At 36.8% G+C, this 23,314-nt stretch overlaps 1 protein-coding gene across 6 annotated transcripts in view; it reads left to right on the top strand.

Annotated features, from left to right (window-relative positions):
* The window catches only part of BUB1B (BUB1 mitotic checkpoint serine/threonine kinase B), a 52,886-nt gene extending 36,089 nt beyond the window's left edge, over nt 1–16,797 (top strand). For all 6 annotated transcript variants that reach the window (XM_081507171.1, XM_081507169.1, XM_081507167.1 and 3 more), the window contains 9 exons: nt 3,813–4,087; nt 6,235–6,368; nt 6,664–6,804; nt 7,150–7,250; nt 9,335–9,484; nt 11,089–11,231; nt 13,747–13,918; nt 14,710–14,816; nt 16,244–16,797. In XM_081507171.1, the coding sequence (XP_081363297.1) occupies nt 3,813–4,087; nt 6,235–6,368; nt 6,664–6,804; nt 7,150–7,250; nt 9,335–9,484; nt 11,089–11,231; nt 13,747–13,918; nt 14,710–14,816; nt 16,244–16,475 (1,455 nt within the window). In that variant the 3' untranslated portion in view covers nt 16,476–16,797. The remainder of the gene's footprint in view (nt 1–3,812; nt 4,088–6,234; nt 6,369–6,663; nt 6,805–7,149; nt 7,251–9,334; nt 9,485–11,088; nt 11,232–13,746; nt 13,919–14,709; nt 14,817–16,243) is intronic.
* The last annotated feature ends 6,517 nt before the right edge of the window (nt 16,798–23,314 follow it).

Genomic DNA, 23,314 nt, shown 5'->3' on the forward strand with positions numbered 1-23,314 from the left:
GAAACAGTATCCCTACGTTTTTATAAATGGGCTAGTGGATGGTTTCATTCATTTCTCACAGAAGTTTGGGGTTAAAATGAAAATCATTGGCTTGAAATAAGCACATGAAAAGATGCTCAGCACTGTTATCAGAGAATGCAAATCAAAATCATGGTGAAATACTATACATGTGCACTTGGATGGCTATGTTGGTGAGGATGTGAAGTAACTAGAACCCTCATACGTTGCTGATGAGGATGACTGTTATCAGAGAATGCAAATCAAAATCATGGTGAAATACTATACACATGCACTTGGATGGCTATGTTGGTGAGGATGTGAAGTAACTAGAACCCTCATACATTGCTGATGAAGATGTACAGTGGTACAACCTGTTTGGAAAACAATTTGGCAGTTCCTCAAAATGTTGACAGTAGGGTTACCATATGATCCAGCAATTCCCTCCTAGGTAAATATATCCAAAAGAATTTTTAATTTAGTTAATTTATTTTTAATTGAAGGATAACCAAAAGAATTTAAAACATATCATCACACAAAAACTACATAAATGTTCATAGCAGCATTGTTCGTAATAGCCAATAACAGGAAGCAACCAAACATTCATCACCTGATGCTTAGATAAACAAAATGTGTATCTCTAAAGTGGAATAGTGTTAAGCCATAAGAAGGAATAGAATATTGACATATCCTACAACATGTGTGAATCTTTAAAAAACTTTGCTAAAATGAAAGTACACCTAAAAGAACACATATTGTATTATTCTGTTTATGTGAAATAAACAGAAGTCTTCTCATAAAGGCAGAAAATAGGTTAGGATTTCCAGGGGATTAGGAAGAGAATGGGTTGGAAAGTGACCACAAATTGATATAGTGTTTCTTTTTAAGGTGATGAAAATGTTCTGGAGTTAGATAGTGGTGATGGTTGCAAAGCCTTATGAATATATGATACTAGAAACCACTGAAATGCACATTATAAAAGAGTGGATTTTTTGGTATTTTAATTATATCTCAATTTTTTTAAGTGAGGAAAAATCACTGTCTTCAAAGCCCAGGATCTTTTTTCTTTTATACAAAATTTTTGTAGCAATGAAAGTTATGTGAATCAACCTTTTTTTTTGTAGTAATGTTCTGTTTTAACCACTGTGGACTAGTGAGCCTGTAAACATTCAAGTCAAAGTAAATAAACTATCAATGACATTTCATTGAAGTTTTAAGCCAGCATCTGGAAACCTGTCTTAATATTAAAGAGAACTGAGTATGTTTAATCTGAAGCTTATAAGGGGGACATGATCAGTATCTATTGTGACTTAAAACAGTGTTAAATCAGTGTATTCCAATGAATCAAACATTTTTTTTCTTTTTGTTTACTTATTTATTGAGGTGTATCTTATATCTATGGACCTCCCTCAGTGGTTCAGTTGGTAAAGAATCAGCCTGCAGTGTAGGAGACCCAGGTTTGATCCCTAGGTTGGGAAGATCCCCTGGAGAAGGAAATGGCAACTCACTCCAGTATTCTTGCCTGGAGAATACCATGGACAGAGGAGCCTGGTGGGCTACAGTCCATGGGGTTGCAAGAGTTGGACACGACTTAGCAACTAAAGAGAGAGAGAGCTCTTATATCGATACATTGCACAAATACTAATTGTACAGCTAGGTAAAATTTTTTAAATACATGAATATCCATGCAGTCTTCACATATATCAAGATACAGAAAATTTGCAGCAACCCAGAAGAACCTCGGGAGCCATGTATGACTGAAGGTGCTGAGGCCCGATTCCAACTATACTGAATTGGAATTTCCAGAGATAAAATCCAAGCATGTATTTTTGTCTGTTTTAAATATTTGCCCAGGTAATTCTAATGTAGGTAATAAAGATGATGATGTAAAAGAGTAATTTTTACATACTGTATTCTGGAGAATACCACCAGAGAATAGACTGGATTTGGAGGTAGTGGTTCTAGGTTCAGATGTTCAAGGATGGACTAAATTATTAAAAGGATACCTTAGGTTTTTTGTCTTAAACCTATTAACTTGAATTTTGTTAATAGGTACCTACCAGCATTTTTTTCTCTAAAAAAAAAAAATCATATTTAAAGTGTCTAAACTAATAGAGCCATAAGTAGTATTTGCATAAATGTATCCTTAGACTACAGATATCTATTTTACTCTAATCTTATGATTATTTAGTTTCATCTATTGTTTCTTCTAGATGTATCTCTTACCTCTACTTAATTATGTTGAGCCAGAAGTTCAGAGTATATGTCATATTGGTAATGATCTAGAAAATTAATATCTAGTATCAATGAGGGTTAAATGAAATAGTCACTTTTGTGTACTTCAGGTAAATGTATAAAGTGGTACAATATTTCTGAGGGAAGTTGGGCAGTATGAATAAATACCCTTAATGTTCCATTACCTTTATGACCTGATAGTTCTATTTTTATGAATTATTCCTGAGAAAACTAACATATTCCTAAAGATTTAAATCTACAAGAATATTTAAAATAGTTTCATGATAGTAAAAAACAGGGAATAGCCTAAAACAGTTGGTCAACTTCTGATAGACCCACAGTGTTACCAACATGTTTTTAAAGAATTTTTAATAGCATAGAAAATAAACTAAAAAATATAATGATAATGAATAATATAGACTAGCATATATGCTGTAATTTCACTTGTTTTAAAACCTCTTTTTAAAATGCATAAAGATATGCTTGTGCATGTATCCTACCAGATGTATATGGTCATAGCAATTGCCTCTGGATAGTAGTAACTGGGGACTTCCCAGGTGGCACAAGTGGTAAAGAACCTGTCTGCCAATACAGGAGATATAAGAGATGCGGGTTTGATCCCTGGGTCCAGAAGACCTCCTGGAGGAGGGCATGGAAACCCACTCCAGTATTCTTGCGTGGTAAATCCCATGGACAGAGGAGCCTGGTGGGCTATAGTTCATAGGGTCGCAAAGAGTCAACACAACTGAAGTGGCTTAGTACGCGCACACACAGTAGTAACTGGAGTGGAGAAGTGGGAGGATCAAGTGTGGGAGGGAGACTTTTTTACTACAGATTCTTTTAAACTAGTTGACTTTTAAAAACTATATACTTGTATTACTTTTAAAGACAAAGGTGTATTTTAAGTGTTTTTCCATTATCTTATACTTTTTTTCTCTATATTTTCTATCATCATAAATTGTTGTTTAGTCACTTATTCATGTCTGACTCTTTGTGACTCCATGGACTGTAGCCCACCAGGCGCCTCTGTCCATGAGATTTTCCTGGTAAGAATACTCGAGTGGGCTGCCATTTCTTTCTCCAGGGGGTCTTTCTGACCCAGAGATCGAACCAATGTTTCCTGCATTGGCAGGCAAATTCCTTACCATTGAGCCACCAGGGAAGCCCATGATCATGAGTTACCTTTAAGAAATAAAATAAAAATTAATTATTTGTCATAGAATAAGACTTAAAAGCTAGGACGATAGTCGATTACCAGAATGTATTCTAGGCCAAAGCCAGAAGAAAAATGGTATTGGTTCTTTGGTTCCTAGGTGAAATTGATTGAGGAGAAAACATTGTCCAGTATTTTTCCTTTGTGTGGAGAATCTTCACTGTGTTTTTATGATGAAATATAGTTTGCTGTTTTCATAATACAGAACCTTTTTCCTCACATGTAAAGATGTACTTTTAAAAATTGTCTTTCTCTAGAGATTCTGTGTTAAAAATCACTTATCTAATGTCTCTTTCAGTAAAAAAGATAAGCCATTCATATGCTCATTGAAATGTTTCAGCTAAATTTTATGTGGTTTTTATTTCAGGATGAATTTACAGGAATTGAGCCCTTGAGTGAGGATGCTATTATCACAGGTTTCAGGAATGTAACTATTTGTCCTAACCCAGAAGACACTTGTGACTTCGCTAGAGCAGCTCGTTTTGCATCCACACCTTTTCATGAAATAATATCCTTGAAGGATCTCTCTTCTGATCCTGAGAGACTGCTGCAGGAAGAGGATCTAGACGTGAAGACCTCTGAGGACCAGCAAACTGCTAGTGGCACTATCTACAATCCACCTCTCAGCATTAAGAAGCTGAGGTGAGTGGTGATTATAGGTTGCACAAACCAAATTGTTTGAGGGCTCTTATTCTGTGTGTGCCTGTCAATTATAGCCATCAATTATCAAGCTCTTACTACCTGCCGAGTACTGTGCTAAGTGCTTTACATGACAATTAAGCTCCTTCAGATACAGTGTTTATGGGATTTAGTAATTTATTTGAATATGAGGGTTAGAAGTAAATTTTTAAAATATATTTATTTATTTATTTAGCTGCTCCAGGTCTTAGTTGCAGCATGTAGGATCTGTAGTTGCAATAGGCAGGATCTGTTAGTTGTGGCATGAGAACTCTTAGTTGCAACATATGGGACCTAGTTCCCTGACCAGGGATCAAACCCAGGTTCCCTACATTGGGAGCATGGAATCTTAGCAACTAGACCACCAGGGAAGTCCCATGGAAGAAGTAAACTGGGGTGATTATGGTATCTTTGAGGAAACGCAGAAAGGGTACCTGATTGGTAGAGAAGAGGCATTTTTCCTTTAATATTGAGTTTAAAATAATGGTAGAGTAGCTTGATGCTAATTTTAAATAGGCTGTTAGAGATATACTTTTCAAAAGTATCTTGTGATAAAGAGAGAGAAATGAATAAAGTAATAGCAGGAATGGCATCAAGAGCCAGGGACTAATAAGCCTTGTGATCTATCCATATTTAAAAGTCACCTAATTTAAACAAATTCCAGTTTTAGGAATATTCTTTAATTTGCCAGTCTGTATTTTCAAACTTTCTTCCTAACAAACTTTTCTCAGTTTCTAGCACATAGTCACCTTGATTAATTTCCCATTTTCTTTCTTGACCTTTGCTTACTGAAGAGTTAAAAAGTCCAAAGAAGAGATGGAAGAAAACTAGTGTCTTAATCAGTTTTTCTCGGTCAATTTTAGAATAGATGTAGAATAAGGCATTTGCTATAGATTAGGTTGTTGTTTAGTTGCTAAGTTGTGTCCAACTTGCTTGCGATCCCATGGACTCTAGCCCTCCAGGCACCTCTGTCCATAGGATTTCCCAGGCAAGAATACTGGAATGGGTTGCCATTTCCTTCTCCATGATAGATTGGGTTGATAAAGCACAAATTTATAGTTGGCGTTGCTCATCAACCAAGGTAGATAAAGTTACCTAGATTCTGATTATGAATCTTTTTTTTTTTTTTCAGGAAAATAATAGACTTTAAAGTGAGATTTGAATAGTGGATACATTTTTTTTTTTTTTTTTTACTTCTGTTTACATTTGTTTTTTGCAGCATTTATTCCCAGGCCATAAGTTCTTGTTTCTTTGGTTTCTTCTAGGCTATCTTTTTCTTCTATGTGACCTCCTCTTCTTGTTTAGGAACAATTTGTTCTTTTTCAGTAAGAATCGATCTTCTCAACGTGGCAAGGAGAGCTCATATATGGGTGGATCTGACCATGAACTCTTTTAAGTCCTGTGCCGCATCTTGGGGACCTCGTGCACCTGGAATGTGCTCAGTAACTAGAGAATCTATATCTAAGCCCTTAAGTTCAGCATTACTCTCTGCATTTTAGAGCATGTGCAGTAAAAATTCAGCACTCTTTCTGGGCCACTGACCCTGCATCCAGCCCCACTGTTTAGCCTGTGCCCACATTACCAACTCTATCATTGTAATGACAGAATGGTACACATTGCTTCTTTAAGGTGACATCCTTTAGATACTTGGTTGCCTTTCGGATATGCATTCCCTTAATGGCCTGGGCCGTTTCACGAATGTTCTTAAAGTGAACTCGAAGATTTGAGCCTCTTGATTTGCATGATTTTGTGGGGTTTTCTGGGTCAAATGAATAGCACACCATTTTTAGAGGTCACCTCAGGCCACTTAGGCTTCCCAGGTGGCTCAGTGGTAAATAATCTGCCTGCCAGTGCAAGAGACCCAAGAGACTTGGGTTTGATCCCTGGGTCAGGAAGATCCCCTGGAATAGGAAATGGCAACCCACTCCAGTATTCTTGCCTGGAAAATTCCATGGACCGAGGAGCCTGGCGGGATACACGTGTCGCAAAGAATTGAACATGACTAAGCATGTATGCAGGTCACTTACCAGAAAAGAGCAAATAAAATTTGAACAAAGATAAGTTGATATAAATTATCCCTTTGAAGACTGATTCATTTGTGGTTCTTTCAGCCCAATTATTGAAGACAGCCGTGAAGCCACACACTCCTCTGGGTTCTCTGGATCTTCTGCCTCAGTTACAAGCACCTCCTCCATCAAAAGTCTTCAAATTCCTGAGAAACTGGAGCTCACTAGTGAGACTGCAGGTAGGTTCATATATGCCATTTGTGAGGAAATATCTACATCTGCATCCAGTGAGCACTTATTTATCAGAGCAAACTGAAGTATATGTATTTCTTCTCTAGAGAAGTTGCCATAAATTGTGAAATCACTAGACTAAATGAGTACAAACTGAATTCAGTATCATAAAGACCTGAGCTAGATGAATGTTGTTAGATTAACAGTTTTGATCATGCAGTCTTGGGGTTTTTTTTTCCCCTTCTCTGTTAAAATACCCATTTTGGTTTTAAGGTAATTTTTTTCTCAACTTTTTTCCCCCAGACAGCCCTACTCAGTCACCCTGGTGTTCACAGTATCGCAGACAACTAGTAAAATCCCTACCGGAGCTGAGTGTCTCTACAGAGTTTTTTGTAGAAGATAGACCAATGCCTAATTTGGAAATAGAGAAGGAAATTGAATTAGGTAAGTATCATTGAATGCATGGCCTTTTGTGTGTGCCAGTATATAAAGTGACTATTTATACTTGAACTTGATGCTTAAGCACAATTGATATTTCTAGAATGTAAGAAACAGCGTTATAGAAGTTGACACATTGATAAGTTTATGTCGCAGTAACAATAGGAATTCTGTCTTCCCCTCTTTCAATTTTTACCCCCTTTCAATTTTTAACAAATGATTTTGAAAAGTATTTTAGATGCTACTAACTGGCAAATATAAAGTGCCTTTAGCCCTTAAACCAGGAAATAAAACCTAGGGGGCTATACATATTCACAGTGATTTTTAAATGGAATCAAACCTTTTCAACAGATAATGAGGAATATTGCATTAGACAAGAATACCTGGTATGTGAAGATTACAAATTATTCTGGGTGACACCAAGAAACACTGCCGAGTTAACCATAATAAAGGTAGGACTGATTCTTTGTCACTTCATTTACTTCATAAATAATGTCAGCTGAAGCAGTAATTGTGACTCCATGGCACCATCAAATCCCTCTGATAGTCTAGGAGCTGCCTTATGGGAAAGTCAGTGATGCATCAAGAAATCACTCACCATTATATGTCAAGATCTGATGTGAAAAATGAGAGGGTATTGTGTAAATCTCTTAATGTGTTCAAACATGTTAGTTATTCTATCAGTTTTATCTTCTTGAGGACACCTCCTGAAATTTCCTGGCTTCCTTCAATCTGGACAAGTTACATTCTAGGATTCACACACACACACACACACACACACACACACACACACACACACACACTATATTACTTTGAAATTTCCATTCACCATCATCCCAGGGATTCATATTGCCTCTTTTTTATATTGACTGCCTAGTTACCTTGGATCCCTTTTAAGTCCTCATATTTCAGTAGCTCCCTGTGAAAGGATGCGTAGGATATAAAATTTTTGAAACCTTGCATGTCAGAAAATGTCTTATTCCACATCTTTACTTGATTGGTAGTTTAGCTGGGTATCAGAATTCTTGGTTCAAGACTTTTTTCCTTAGAATTTTGAAGATGAGCTCCACTAGCTTTTGACTTGTAACCTTGCTTTTAAAATCTTTTGCCATTCTTTGATTTCCACCTGCCCCACCCCTGCCCCCTAGATCCTTGTAGGATCTTGTGTTTGTCCCCAGGATTCTGAAATTTCACAATTACGTGCTTTGTTAAAAGTCTATTTTCACCATAATCTTAGGTACTTGATGGCCATTTCAACCTGGAAAATCCTTCAGTTCTGAGAAATTATCTTCAAAGAAAAAATTATTTCTCTTCTCAGTCTTTGCTGTTCTCATATCCTAGAATTCCTTTTGTTAGGATTAAGGGTTCCCCGAACAGATTTCTTTAAAAATCTTATCTTTTTTTCCCCTGTTTTCTCTTTATATTTTTCCTTTACTTTCTGGAATGTTTTGTCAACTTTATTTTCAGCCTTTTTACTGGGTTTTTCATTTCTTTTATCATGTATTAAATTTGTAAACTTTCTTTTTTATTCTCAAATTTTTCTTCTTTGTAGAATTCTGTCCTTCATTTCAAAGATGAAATATTCCTTACCTCTCTGAGTATATTAACAGTGCTTTAACTTTGCTTTCTCCCTGCATCATCTATTTTCTTTTGTTTGTTTTGATATCCATCTTTCATACTTGAGGCTTTCTTCAAGTCTTTGGCTCTCTCTTCATATTTAAGTATGGGACTCTAGAAAACCACTTAAAACTATGTATATGGAGGGACCTTGACAGCCGTAGGCCTCACTGTACAATGATCTCATTTGACTTTGATGTTGGAAAAACCTCCGATCTTTAGGTCTTTTCTCTTGAGCTTATCAGATACCTCAGAGAAAACTTTTGATTTCTTACCTAAGGTATATAATCCTGGCTGCTAGTCTCCTAAAAGCTTCATGGGGAAATTAGTCTGGAAAGTAGAAGGGCAGGAAGGTGCATCTTAACATTTGACATATAATAAACTTTTTCTTCTTTTCCATATGGTATTCCCACCCTCAACAGTACATAAGTGTCCTTTAGGCTAGAGCCCTTCTGTTTTATATTCTCTAGGAAAAAAAGTAGTCTTCAAGAATGAAAGAGAGGCAGTTGTTAGACTGGGCTACAGGAGCTGGAGGGGTAGTCAGGGGTCTAACTTTCTCTTTAACAGAGTTCAACCCCTCCAGTTTTAGCTCCACATTCACCTTTACCTCTATAGATAATTAGTGCTACCAGTTTTATATTACCGAAAGATGGTCTTGTAGTATAAATTTGGTTGCTGTCAGCTTTCTCCACTCCTAGAATCAGCTTTCTTGGGTCTGTTAAGTGGGTTGTTATCTCTTGCTATTCTGTTTCCAGCTTCCAGAGTATCCCGCTTACTAAAGGTTTATGCCTTTTCAAATATCCCTTTACTACCATTATTTCTGTCGGGATATCGGAAGGGCTGGAGGGAATGTTTTCAATCTGCCAACCATTACCATAGATTCTAATGGCTTTTATTTTTAAAACATATTTTCTTACAGGTATCTTCTCAACCTGTCCCGTGGGACTTTTACATCAACTTCAAGTTAAAAGAACGTTTAAATGAGGAGTGTGATAATTTGTGTAGCTGTTATCAATACCAGGATGGCTGTATTGTTTGGCATCAATATATAAACTGCTTCACCCTTCAGGTTTGCAATAATATGAAAACATACCATTTAAAATCCTCAAGTAGAGAGATTTGTATGCCATTTGGCAAAGGAATTTAATACACAATTCCTATTAATCTTCTAGAAATAGACTAATTAATTTATTTTCCAAAGTTATTTTGACCAAGAACACCTTTTAACTCTTTATTATGTCAATTTTCAAACGTATAAAAGGAGACAGAATTGTGTAATGACCCAGTCATTTATGATCATCACCAGCTCATGGCCACTTTTGTTTTAAATTCTTGGTCTGATAATTCCAATATCCCTGCCATGTCTGGCTTTGATGCTTATTAAAATTGTGTTTTTTGCCTCTTAGTATGCCTTGTAATTTTTTCCTGATAGCCAGACATGATGTACTAGGTGAAAGGAGTTACCCTTTAGTAATGGGATGATCAGGTGTGAGGGGAAGGAAAGTGTCGTACAGTGCTATCATTTATCGTCTTTGTAATGCGCGTATGCCTTTGGACTGTGAACTTCACAACTTTCTCAGTTTCCTAAACCGCCCCCCATACCTCCTATCTGCCCAGGTTAGGTGGGACAAAATAGCTAGAGTGGCTGAAATTGGATATTTCTCTTATCCAAAGTCAAGTAGACTTTGATAATATCCCGGTGTGTTAGGCTCTGGTTAACTAGTTTCCCCTGAAGGCCGGCCTTATTAAAAAGAACGGAGTGCTCTGGCCTGTTTCAAATGTTTCTTTTTCCCCTCCTCCTGCTGGAAACAATAGGGGGATTTTTCTACAATATTTACTGTGAAAAAACCTGATCTGCTTCTAGAGGTAAAATTCACAAAAATGTGGGTGCTTCCCCTATACATACAGATCCTAGAAGAGTTGTTAATTGTTTAGTTTGTTCAGCTTTTTACGTGTTCGGACAGAGTAGCGACTTTCAAGTTCCCTACGTGAGGAGTGGAAACTAGAGTCTATTTTTGCCACTCTTGTTTTATCTGTACTACCCCCTGGATTATTTTTAGAATCCAAACACAATATATCTTTTTTTTGACCATGCTGCAGGGCTTGTGGGAATCTCAGTTCCCCAACCAGGGATTAACCGGGACCCTTGGGAGTGAAAGCTTGGAATCCTAACCACTAGGCCACCAGAGAACTCCCTACAATATGTGATTTTATTCTTTGGAATATTCTTAAGACAATTTTATGGCTTTTTTTTTTTTTTAAGTATTTTTGAGATTATTTCTACTATCGTTTTTAATTTTTATTTTTTTAATGTTTCTAAGATTTCATTTCTCATCTCTTTTTTTAAATTGAAGTATAGTTGATATACAATGTTATATTAGTTTCAGGTATACAACATAATGATGGTTTTGCTGCAATTTTGATGGTAATATGAATTCTCCAAAATTGTTGGCACGAGGATAATTTAAAACTACCATTTATATAGAGATCCTACTATGGCCCAGCCTCACCCTGTATGAACAATCTTACTGGAGAGCAGCATTGTTAAAAATGGGACAAAAACCAACCTATAGAGGAGCCCATATTCTAATAGAGAACCAGGAAGAGCATCAGTAAGCAAGGTATTGAATATGTCACCCCAATTTAAATAATTTTCTGTCCGTCTATTTCCAGGATCTACTTCAACACAGTGAATTTATTACCCATGAAATGACAGTATTGATTATTTATAACCTTTTGACAATGGTGGGGAAACTACACAAAGCAGAAATAGTCCATGGTGACTTGAATCCGAGGAGTCTGATTCTTAGAAACAGGTTGGTCCTTTTCATTCTCTTATAATTCTATTAGTTTTGGCTTAAAACATAGGTAGTTTCCATTTTCTTTTGCCTTTTGATAAATACCATATTAAAGAATACTTTATGTTAAGAGGATATTTGCTCCTTAAAAATCAGTCACTGAGAATAGCTTAAAAGTATTCAAAGAAAAAAAACACACACACACATTGAGGAAATAATCCGGAAAAAAAGAATTAACCCTATTGTGATGATTCCTGTTAAGAGAGATGTAAAAGATAAATATTTGGGGAATGTGAAGTAGATTGTCTAGTGTTTCTTTGTGTGGGAGCAGCGCAGAACTAGGTAGGTTGCTAGCAAAGGTGAGGCACTGCTCAGTTTCAAAGACCAAAGTTTAAATCATGCCAAGCTGAGGTAATTGCCGAGAGAAGTAAGTAAAACCAGAGTGCGAATGCAAACCACGCCTAGAAAAGGGGCTTAGTGTTGAAATCCAGTTTAGCCATCAAGTTCAAGGGTGAGCACAGAGCAGGAAATAAGAGATGAAACCCAGATACTCAATTAAGAAAATATGGAAAACATTGAGGCACAAACAAGGCAAAGATGGTCAACAATTTTTGTTTTATGGAAAGGACTAGAGGACTAGCACACCCTTCTAGTGGTCATTGATGTCATGGTATTTGAGTAAGCAGTCTAGTTTAAATATGCTTTTTCTGTCCCAAGCTTGTGACTTGGGTAAGCAGTTAACTATCTCTTTGAGGTCTTTGGTGTACACGAAAAGCTGGAATCATTCTCTACATTTCTCCTGACTGCTTATTCTGTAAGAAGAAACTAAATTAGACTCCAGATCATAGTTGGCATGGGAATTAATGAAAAGAATCTCCAATGTATTCCTGCAATCATAACCAAAAGAACTAGAGCATCCTACCTTCTTTTCTGAGATGGTGGAGCCTTAAAGGCTTCCCCAAGCATAATATAGCAGCATTTCTCATCCAGAGTACCATAGGTACTTAGTGCAGGTCTGGTGCAAGCATTTCAGGATTTTTATATCTATTCCCCTGTAATCACCTCCCACCCAATTAAATACAAGTTACGGTCCACTAGTCATTGTGATCACCAAAAATCTCCCCATATGTTTCTAAATGTGAAAACCCCTGGTATAGTTTTTATTTTGACTCTGTTTCACAGCACTGAAATTTCAGAGGGATAGTACTAGAGTTCACAGGGCTTTTCTCAGGAATTGTAGGCAAAGAGATTTTCTAAGCCTTTTTAGGATTGGGCATTTGTATTCTGTATATTTAGATATCTGCTCATTCCCCAGAGGACTCCAGAAAACCACATAGTATTCCAGGGACATTGCCTTTTAATTTGTCACAACTTTTCAAATTTGATAGGAAATTTTGTGTAGATTCACAAGGAATTGAAAGAGCCTTTTGAAATCATTTAATGAAGTTTCTACATTGTGTGTGTGTAAGATGAGATCCAAGAAAGTGGAATATCTTGCCCAGGGTAACAGTGAATGGATGATTAGAGAGTTAGGAGACCTTTCTGCTTTTCATTATTCTAAGAAACATTTTCCTACCTCTCCCAAGTTTTGAAACTATTTGGGAATTACAGTTTTATGGCCAAAATAAAATTGTAAAGAAAAATGGGAACAGTTATAAATTTTAAAGTAAAATAGATAAGCTGGTGCTGTGGAGGTATATGTGATAGGATTAATCAAAGCCTCTATTTAGAAATATAGGACCTGCCATTGATATCAATCAGAACTGAGAAAACAGAGAAAGAAAAGAAACACATAAAAAATAATCCATTTTTTCCTCATATTAATAGTTCCTGTATCTCTTTGGAGAACGGCTTTATTACATAGAATAGGTAATTCCAAGGAAAATCAGTAGTGAATTAGTGCTATAAAGTTTGTGTGTGTATTTTTTAAGGAAATAAGGGTTGGAATTACAGATAAGAGTAAGACAGAGTATGGTATTAGTTTAATGTAAATAGGATAGTTTACAGTATTTTGTAAAGGTGTCACTTTACCAAAAAACAGTCTTACGTTGTTTTTAATTAAACTCAAAGAAAGAGTCTGAATGACACTCAGAACGCCTAATCTATAATAGTAAACAAGAAAGGCTATGCCACCTATAAAAGCTTAATTTCCTCCATCATAATCCTTGTTAGTGTATGAATTATTGCTATTATATATGTTAATATCTATAGTACAAGGCCGAGGCCTGCATTCTGCTTCTAGTACTTAGTTTATATAATATGGAAACTTGATAAATGTTGTGCTGTGACCATGTACTTTGGCTTCAATATAGCTTATGCCAGTAAACTAGTCTTTACATTCCCCAGTTGGGTGGATACAGCCACTTCTCTTATATGTGCATTTTCATAACCAACCACTTGAGGGAGCTATTGGCATAGCTAAAGCACACCTGCCGTACCTCCTTTTTTCTTTGCTTTTTTTTTTTACAAGACCAGCTATGCAGCTTCTTTCATGGCCTGTTTTTCTATCTCCTTCTCTTAAATCTGGGCTTAGAATCCACGATCCCTATGATTTTAATAAGAACAATCAAGCTTTGAAGATAGTGGACTTTTCCTACAGTGTTGACCTTAGGGCACAGCTAGACATTTTTAACCTCAGTGGCTTTCGGACTGTACAGACCCTGGAAGGACAAAAGATCCTGGCTAACTGTTCTTCTCCCTACCAGGTAAGTGTAAAATAAGCCAGAGCAAATATGGAGAGGGTTTCTTAATCTCTTTCTTACCTAAATAAGCCATGAAAGCTAATGTTTACTGATACTATCTCTCCTGAAACAGATGACCTAGTTTTCATATATCACCAAGTCAAGCAAAATGTACCATTTTTCTGTGACAACACTGAAGAATATACACATACACGTGCAGACACATGACTAACTCATTAACCTAAGTGTCAGGGCCATTTCTACCACTTATCTGTGTTGTATTTTGTAAATAATTTTCTGTGATCTTCTCTGTAAAATAGAGATAATAGTTTGCTGTATGTACATCAGAATTCTTATGAGGATTAAATGAAATAATGTATATAAAAAGAACATTAGGACAAATGTAAAGTGTTTTATATGGTGGCATTGTATGCAAAAATCCCTTCTGACTCAGCTCTGGATATATAGCATTTGCTGATTAAATATATATCATAACCCTGAACTAGTCGTGTGCAACACATTTAGATCACAGCTGGAGTCCATGCATATTTAGTAGGTATACAAATTTGAATTTGACAGTCCAGATATTTTTGTCATCATTTGTTCTTAAGGATAATTCCGAGAGTTGGCTCTGCTGCTCACTTCTTTGGGGAGTTTCTCCCTTTACTGTAAGGATAAAGAACAGTCTACTAAACTGTATGTCATAAAATAAACTTAGCTAAGCACTTTAATGCCTGTCAGCTTCCTATATAAATAAATTGGCATCATAGTAGCAGAGAATTGATTTTAGCTTATAGTGCTTTTTGTGATTTCAGGTAGATCTGTTTGGTATAGCAGATTTAGCACACTTATTATTGTTCAAGGAGCACCTACAGGTCTTCTGGGATGGGTCCCTCTGGAAACTTAGCCAAAATATTTCTGAGTAAGTATTGGTGATTTCAGGGTCTTTGCCTGTCCAAATGATCTTCTCTTTATCTCCGGTGCTCTCTCTGCTTTGACAGCTTGGTTTCTTAATCCAAATGCCATGATTTCATTAATTTAACCAGTTTTCATTAGAGCATCAGTGGAGTACCTTGTGCAGGACAAAGGAATTATTAATTAAAAAGGGAATCAAACTATTCAGCTTCAGGACATTATTTTCAACCTAGATATATAAATATGACATGTAGGTTGACTAGAGTATGAAAGTCTCTCAATTTAGAAGTCTTAATAGAAACATTTGTGAGAATAATTTTGTAACCAATTGGTGTTAGTCTTATACCCCTTTTTAATTGCTTTTATGAAAAGGTAATAAGTGTCTCTTGAAGAGAGTTAAATTTCTAAATTTCATACTAATTTTAGGCTATTATTTATTTAATGAATGGGTAAAACCAAAGCAGAGAATTGAATCTCCTTGGTGAGGAAGTAAGTGCTCTCTTAATAAGAGTTACTTGGTCTCAGAACCTTAGTATTCCCTCAAGCCTGCTCATAATACTTACTAAATATCCCATTGTTCCATCTTACCTTATCATAGCTGTTAACTTCCCAGAATAAGTATAACAGTCTATCACCTACTAATAGATTCTTTAGTTAAAAGAAAAATCAGTATTGAAACTTTAACACCACTTTACTTCCATTTTCCCCTCCCAACAATTGAATTGTTTTTCTTTACTCAGAATTTGGCCAGTCTTATTTGTCTCATATACTTTCATATACTTTCAAAATGGGTTTGAAATATAATTAAGGCATAATATAGGATAGAGTTTTAGGTATCTCCAGTTGGTTATGGCCCTAGATGAGTCTTACACAAGCAGAAGCAGGTGGAGGCAGGTGGGATTTTCTGACAGCCTTGCCATATACAATAATAGAAGCTTATTTGATTTTTTTAAAAAAAATTTAAAATACAAACATCATAGACTTAATCAGTAGTTACTTCAGTCAAGCTTAAGACTCTGAGAAGGTTGTAAAGATAATAAACTACTGGGCAAGGGGAGAGAGGAAGCTGTCATCTTTCCAATGACCTAGACGTTAGCAAAGTTAGAGGAGAGAAGACAAAATTTGTTTTTCTTCTAGTTGTAAAAGAGAAGTGCTGCATCTCAGTACATGGAGGAAATTTATAGATTCAAATGAAAGATTTTCTTTCCCTTTGTGTACGTTCATTGTATTATAACTTTTCCCACTGTGGTAGTCTTTTTTTTTTTTTTGTAGTTTCATCTTGTGCTTTCAAAGGACACTACTTGAATGATCTCTAACCCTAGAGTTAGGTATTACCTTAAACCATGTTGGTGCATAAATGTACCATTGAGTTAAACACAGAATTCAAACTCCTATATGCCTAATCTTGATGAAAATGATTTTATATATTTTTAGGCTAAAAGATGGTGAATTGTGGAATAAATTCTTTTTGCGGATTCTGAATGCCAGTGATGAGTCCACAGTGTCTGTTCTGGGGGAACTTGCAGCAGAAATGAATGGGGTGTTTGACACCACATTCCAAAGTCACCTGAACAAAGCTTTTTGGAAAGTGGGAAAGTTAATCAGTCCTGGGGCTTTCCTCTTCCAGCAAGATAGGCAGTCAAGCGTCTCACAGATTTCTGCCTAAAACCAATGGTTGTAATGTGGAACACTGGATCTGTATATGCTGTGACTTTATTTAGGTACACTACTAATACTTTTCTACTTTTTGGTAGGAGTATATTTCTAGGTAACTGGCATTTTCTGCTCAACAATGTACTGACTCTTGGCCTTGACTAAGTTTAACAAAGAACAGTTTTATTCTAAATGTATTCAATATTAATGGGTACCTTGCTGTCATTTAACGCATTTGCCTCAACTTTTCCCTGTACTTTTCCCATTTGTAATTTGTTACATGTATCCTTATGATCACTATGTATTTTGTAAATAATAAAATAGTATTTGTTAAATTTGTGCTTCTAACATCTCATCTACTTTTTGCCAACTAAGATAATAAATAGCCTGATTTTGCAGACAAGAGCTACTTTACCATGGAAATTTGTGTATTCTAGACTTGCAACTGTTATTATAGGATCATAACAATACAGAATAGCCAACCATTCCTGTAGGTGTTCCTGACTTTCCACTAAATGGTCTAGATTGAAAAGTAGATAAAATGGTTTACACAAGGCCAAATTTTCTTAAGTTTCAAGTGGTAAAGTTGTTTTTATTATGTCTTAATGTTTTCATTTTTTTTATCCACCATGCCCCTTGGTCTACTTATATAATCTAGTGGCGCTGCTACTGCTGGGCCTCTTGATAAGGGCTGTGTGAGTTAGGGAAAAAAAGGTTTTGAATGGACTTTAGCAACCTTTCAGAAATGGAATGATCATCATTCTGTTACATGCAAAATGACTTGTTAGGGGCAAGGTTAATGAAGGATTAGAAGAAGGTTTTTCGTTTGAAAAATTTGAAGAGGCAGAATGTTAGAATAAAAAGATGACTTTGACACATGGAATCATTTGGGAGTGAATAGGTCAGATGAAGTATTAGACCACTAAACAGAAGCTTGAATTACACCACCAGGTTTGGGGATAGGGAAGAAAATCAGTAGAAAAGGGCAGTGAAAACTATTTCATATCTAAATATCAAAATTATCAAATGTGCCTCTTATGTTGGTGCCTGATTTTTTTTTTTTTACTCTAGTTGTCACTGTTACTGCTCTAAGATTGCTGGAAAGCAGAAGATTCTAAGTATATCTTAACTAAAAATATTTAAGCATATACACTTGCACTGAAACATGACTTGCATCTGAAGGATAATCAACTTAGAAATTTTTGCTCTTAACCAAAATATGACTTTTGATACATTTTCATGTTTGTTTCTTGTACAACTAAAGATACAAAATTATATACTGTATCTTTTATGTAACTGAACCCATCTATCCCTCTGCTATTCTCTCATTTCTCAATCTACCGCTTTGACATGTAAAGTCATTACTCTGAGGCTGGATGGTAAATTTAGATTCTTTCTTAACATAGGCTTAGCTTCCATCTAGTGAATTTTTCAGCAGCCTTGACAGCATGACTGACAAACCACTGCTTTATGGATAAAGCTTTATTTCTGAAAGTCTGCTCTGAGGAGAGGGAGGAAAATCTGAGGAAGTTAATTTATTAGGGAACTTGAAACTGTTTTGCCGTCTCTTCCTGTGTTCCCCATCCCTTCCAATCCTTTCTTTGTAGATGGGAGAAAATAGTACCTGATCAGTTAGGACCTATGATGTCTTCATTTTCCCTTAGCCTGAGCATAAAACTATAAAGTGGGCGCGTTTGCCTCTTCCTTATAGTTTATGTTGTTTGTCTTGAGAGAAGGAATCCTCTATTTGGCTTCCTTCAAATGGTTATTTCTTGTCTCACTAAGGCAGTGATAGTGTAATGATGGACCTGAGGAAAAGAACACAGTTGAAAAGAGGATTTTCACTTTTGTTTGAAAAGAAACCATGGAAATATAGCACCTCACCATTCACAAAGTGTACATCCACTAATCTTCTACCACTGTTAGAGTCTTCACCCCCTGTGACAGTTGTACAAGAAACCTTCCACCCAAGTCACAATGCTCTGCTGCCAAACCTGAATCTGGAAATAAAAAGAGCTCCTATAGCATTAGGACTTTAGACTGTTAGTTGGGCTGTTATCTCAAGATAGATAAGAAAGCCTTTCAGAGGGTTAGCAGAATGCTCTTAGAAATGACTCTTGTATTTAGGCTAAAATCTTTAAGCAAAGACAGCAAAGAAATGCTTCTTTTCTATTGCTTTGGAAAAAGAGGAATTCTTCCTCCAGCCTCACCAACTCTTATGCCAAATTTGCTTCCAATCTGGCTCCTAAAATTAAGACTTCCCTAGTGAGGAAAGTGCATTTTTTAAAAAATATTTAGTATGGCAAACTTCAGTCTTAATGAGGTTCTTGGTTCCACCAAAGACATAAGAAGCTACAAATATTTAATAGGATAAAGGTGGCAGTTCAGGTAACTGGTATTAATTAAAGCATGGATTAGAGTGTGAACTTTATAGAGTATGAACCAGTACCAGCACTAGTTCATACAGCGTGCATGGGAGCTCAGTTGTGTCCTACTCTTTGCGACCCCACAGACTGTAGCCTGCCAGGCTTCTCTGTCCCTGGTATTTCCCAAATAAGAATACCAGAGTGGGTTGCCATTTCCTCCTCCAGGAAATCTTCCTGACCTGGTGATCGAACCCAGATCTCCTTGGCAGGTGGATTCTTTACCACTGAGTCACCTGGGAATCCCTAACTCATACAGCACCCTTGTGCACATTAGAAAGAGGCTCCTCCTTCTAGTGGATTCAGTACCTTCCTATGCACCATAGCTTGACTGGATTTCAGTCCCCACTTACCCTCTCAATCTGGTACCCTTGTGCAATGAATAAATTGCACTGCTATATGCAGTAGTCTTTCCTGTTTCACAAGTACCTATAAAAAATGTTAGATCAAAAATGTTAATGTAAAGAGCTGAAAATATAAAATACTAGATGACTTTGTAATTTTTTGTCTGTGACATAAAACCAAGAATAAACCAAGAAAATTGCTATTTATTACTATAATAGATAAAAACCAAAACCTAACATAGTCACCTATCTCCCCTCGTCCCTGCCAAAAAAAGAAACTCTAAGCTCAAACTAGGAATAATCACTTACCACACATGTTTGCATCATTTTTCACTTGCATTATCTCAAGATCTTATAACTAGTCTCTCTGCTTCCCCCACCCACTGCCAGTCAAAGCAGAACCCTCCAGTGGCTTCCAGTCTCACACAGCTCAAAATGGGAAGACCTCACAGCCTGCAAAACCCTACCAGATCTAACCTGGCTATTCCTCACCTCTTCCCAGACTCCTTTTCCTTCCTCACTCCACTGTAGCATGCCCACCTCCTTTCGCTTCCTTAAACATGCCAACTAGTTTCCTTCTTTATGAACTTTTAGCTTTCCATTTCTTCTGCCTGGAATATTCTTTCCCATAACTTCACATGCATTACTCCCCTACTCCCCTTCAGGTGTCTTCTCAGATCGCTACCTTATCAGAGGCTATTTTGTACAAAATACCATGCCTACCCTATACACACTGCTGTTCTGCTGTTACTCTCTGTTATTCTTCACCCTGCTTTATTTTTTCCATAGCACCTATCACCTATTTTTTCCATAGCATATATAGAAATATATTTTATCCTTTCCCCCTGTATCCCACTACTAGAATTTAAGCTCCTTAAGGGCAGGGATTTACTTTGTTTTAACCCCAGTGCCTAGAGCACAGTCAAAGCACTATTTTATACCTGAGGTACAAAGAACTCTTAAAAAAATTAAAACCAGTAGAAATAGACAAAGGGTATGAACAATTCACTAAAAATATTTCAATGGCCAACATATGAGTTGTTCACTCTCATTCCTAATTAAATAAAATGCAAAATAAATGTGAAATTTTCATCATTCACATAGTAAATGGTTGAACATTGTATTTGTGAGGGTGAGTGGAAATAAGCACTCAGATGTTATTAGTGGGAGTGCAGATTGGTACACTACTAGGAGGTGATTTGGCAGTGTTTATTTAATTTAAATCTGAGAAATTTCTCTTAAGATTTTATCTTAAAGAAGCACTGGCGCAGATGCTCAAAGATAAAGCACTGTTTGTAATAGTTGTCCTCCCTGCCTCCAAGTCACATGAGTCCCACGGGGTAAATCAGTGCAACTGACCCTGGGAGAAGGGGAGCCTGAAACTAATGCAGAGGTAAAATCAGACCATTTCTGTAGATGGCGCTGGCGCTTGGGCATTGGTGCTGAAGCCCGGTCTTCCAATTTGGCATGAGCCTGTAGAGATGGCAGAACCTGAGTTAGACTTTGAAAGTAGAATGTCACACATTTCAGCTTATGTTTAAAAAAAAAAAAAACGGAGGGGGAAAAAGTGGTTGTCTTTGAGGAGAAGAGCAGCGAGAGGAATGAATAAAGGCTTTTACTTTTCAATTGTGCATTTCTGAGCACTTTGAACATTCTGATCATTTCTTTTATGTCTGTGGGATAATCTAGGCTAAGAAATTATGGGCTATGGTTCTGTCATCTTTTCCCTTATCTACATTAAAAAAACAAAAACCCTAATAAATGTTGGGTTTCTGTTTTTTAAGTGGGAAATCTTGCAGACTTTATCATCCAAATATAAAAGCAAGATTAATTTGGAATTAGAGACTGAAAACAATTTTACATTATTGAAGATAATATATCTAAACTTCCATCTTTAGTATGTAAAAAATCCATACATGTTCAAATATTTTATAATGTTTCTATTCAAAATATACTTTCTAAAGTTATCATCTTCCTATTACAACTTCTATGTCTGAACTGGGGTTTGAATGACAAAATTTGACTTTTTTCAAAACAAAAAACATTTTATAGGTTTCATATAAAAGCTTATTGAGTTTCCACAAACTGACATAGTATGATTAAGAAAAGAACAAACTAATAAACTCAGGCTAAATGTCTGTAAACATACTTTTTTCTATCAAAGCATACTACTTCCAATAGTCTTGTTCTTTAAAGGTTCCTACAGCAAAGTCTCAGCCACCTAGCAGTGTTGTCCCCTAATTCAAATTGACTTCTCCATGGGAAGTAGTGGTTGCCCAATCACACTGCTAGTTTTCAAACCCCTTGTGAGCAAACGACTGTCTGTTAATTTTATATAGTCCTAGAAATTAGAAATGAAATATGTAGCGAGTTAAAAAAAAAATAGTGAATTAAAATGTTGAAAAATGTGGCCACAAGTTCAAAAACTAGTTATATCAGAGTCTTGGTGAGGAGGAAAAATCTCTCCTAGGCTGCAGATGTGTCTGGAATCATCTCACTTTCATTTCTAGTGTGTCACTTTGTGTTTCTTTAATCTTACCAGCCTGGTCATGTGATACATTTTATTTAATTGCTGCAGTCCTACAATTAGCAAAGTGAGGATGGCATTTCATAAAAACAAATACCCATTAAAATCTGTGAACAAAAAGATGAATATACATTTGCCTTTGCATTTTTAAAACAGAATTGAAAAAAATCTGGTAACTGTAGAATGAAGTGATAAAAATACTGAAAAGGATGACATGTGAAGCTTCAATGAGACTGGCTCATTCCGGGAAATGAGACAGCTAACGGTGAGTGAGTGTGTGGTACAGCAAGTCAAGGAGTCCCAGCGAATTGAAGGAATCAGGCAGGCAGAAATATGAGCTAGGCAGAGCAGACAGAAGGTAACTGGCATTGCTAGGAGAGACCATCCAGATTACCTACCCTGTCACTGAACAGATAAGGAAGCCACTCGCTCAGGACTCACCCAAGCAGGCACATCCAGTACCCTACCTAGCATGTGGACAAGTGGTGTAGGCCACTGGGGCAACCCATAGCTCCGGCTGCATTATACCATTAGTTGCCTTGGATGGGTGCATGTACATGTGTCTTTTTCTAGTAGAGTTACAACTTATATGTGGTGCTCACATTATAGGGGGTCAGTTTCACAGGCATCAGGCCTACCAGAATCTCCTCAATATTGAGGTGGCCCCCTGCCTATGGTGCCACTAGCTTGGCAGTTAGAGATACTGCCTCTATGGCCAGAATGCCTGGGTTTAAATCCTGGCTGTGTGGCAATGAACAAGTTACTTATCCTCTCTGAGCCAGTGTTGTCCTCTATAAAGTGAAGATAACCTGAGTGCCTACTTTACAGAGTATTTAGAACTAAATAAAGCTTTTAGTACAGATGCTTGAAGATGTTTGTATTGGTTTAGTTATAACGTGGTCTAAAGTGCTCTTGGAAACTTTTCAAGTAAATTGGAACCTCAGCTAGATTAGGGCCTTACTGTAATTTACTGTACAGAGTACAGCTAAATCTGTAATATAATAAAGGCAGTTAAAAGAAACATGATGTTCTGTATTCTAAAGGGGAAATAGTTATTTCTATTGGGAGTGACCTTCAGGAAACCAAATAATTGTACTTAAAGAAAACAGTCTCAAAATCAGCCAGGTTCTAAGCTATCAGGAAGGTCCATCTAGTCCCATCTTCACCCCACAGGGCTGTTTCAGCTCTCTGCTGCTCCTCCACCATTTTCAGAGCACAGGAATCTTAAATGTTGCCTCGGGTCCTGTTTGCCCTGACAATACATATCAGGCAGGGTCTTGCTGCCCTCATTGGTAGGAAGCAGGATGCAGATTTCTTCTCCTCTAGCCATCTGTAGATGTATCTCACTCTTCTGCCCTCTCTTCTGTCCTTCACCATGGGAAACCCCTTCTGGCTTAGGCACAGGGCCTACTCACCCCATATAAGGCCAAGACATTTAGTCTCTTCCTGAGACTCTTGCTGCTAAAGCTTAGGCTTTCAGAAATACCTTCTGTTGCATCCCTCCCCTGAGCCAGTGGATGAAAAGTGACCACTTGCTTGACAGGAAAAAGGAAAGATA

Source organism: Giraffa tippelskirchi, chromosome 7 (assembly GCF_054371585.1).
Source record: "Giraffa tippelskirchi isolate mGirTip1 chromosome 7, T2T-mGirTip1v1.2.pri, whole genome shotgun sequence".
Classification (NCBI taxonomy): domain Eukaryota; kingdom Metazoa; phylum Chordata; class Mammalia; order Artiodactyla; family Giraffidae; genus Giraffa; species Giraffa tippelskirchi.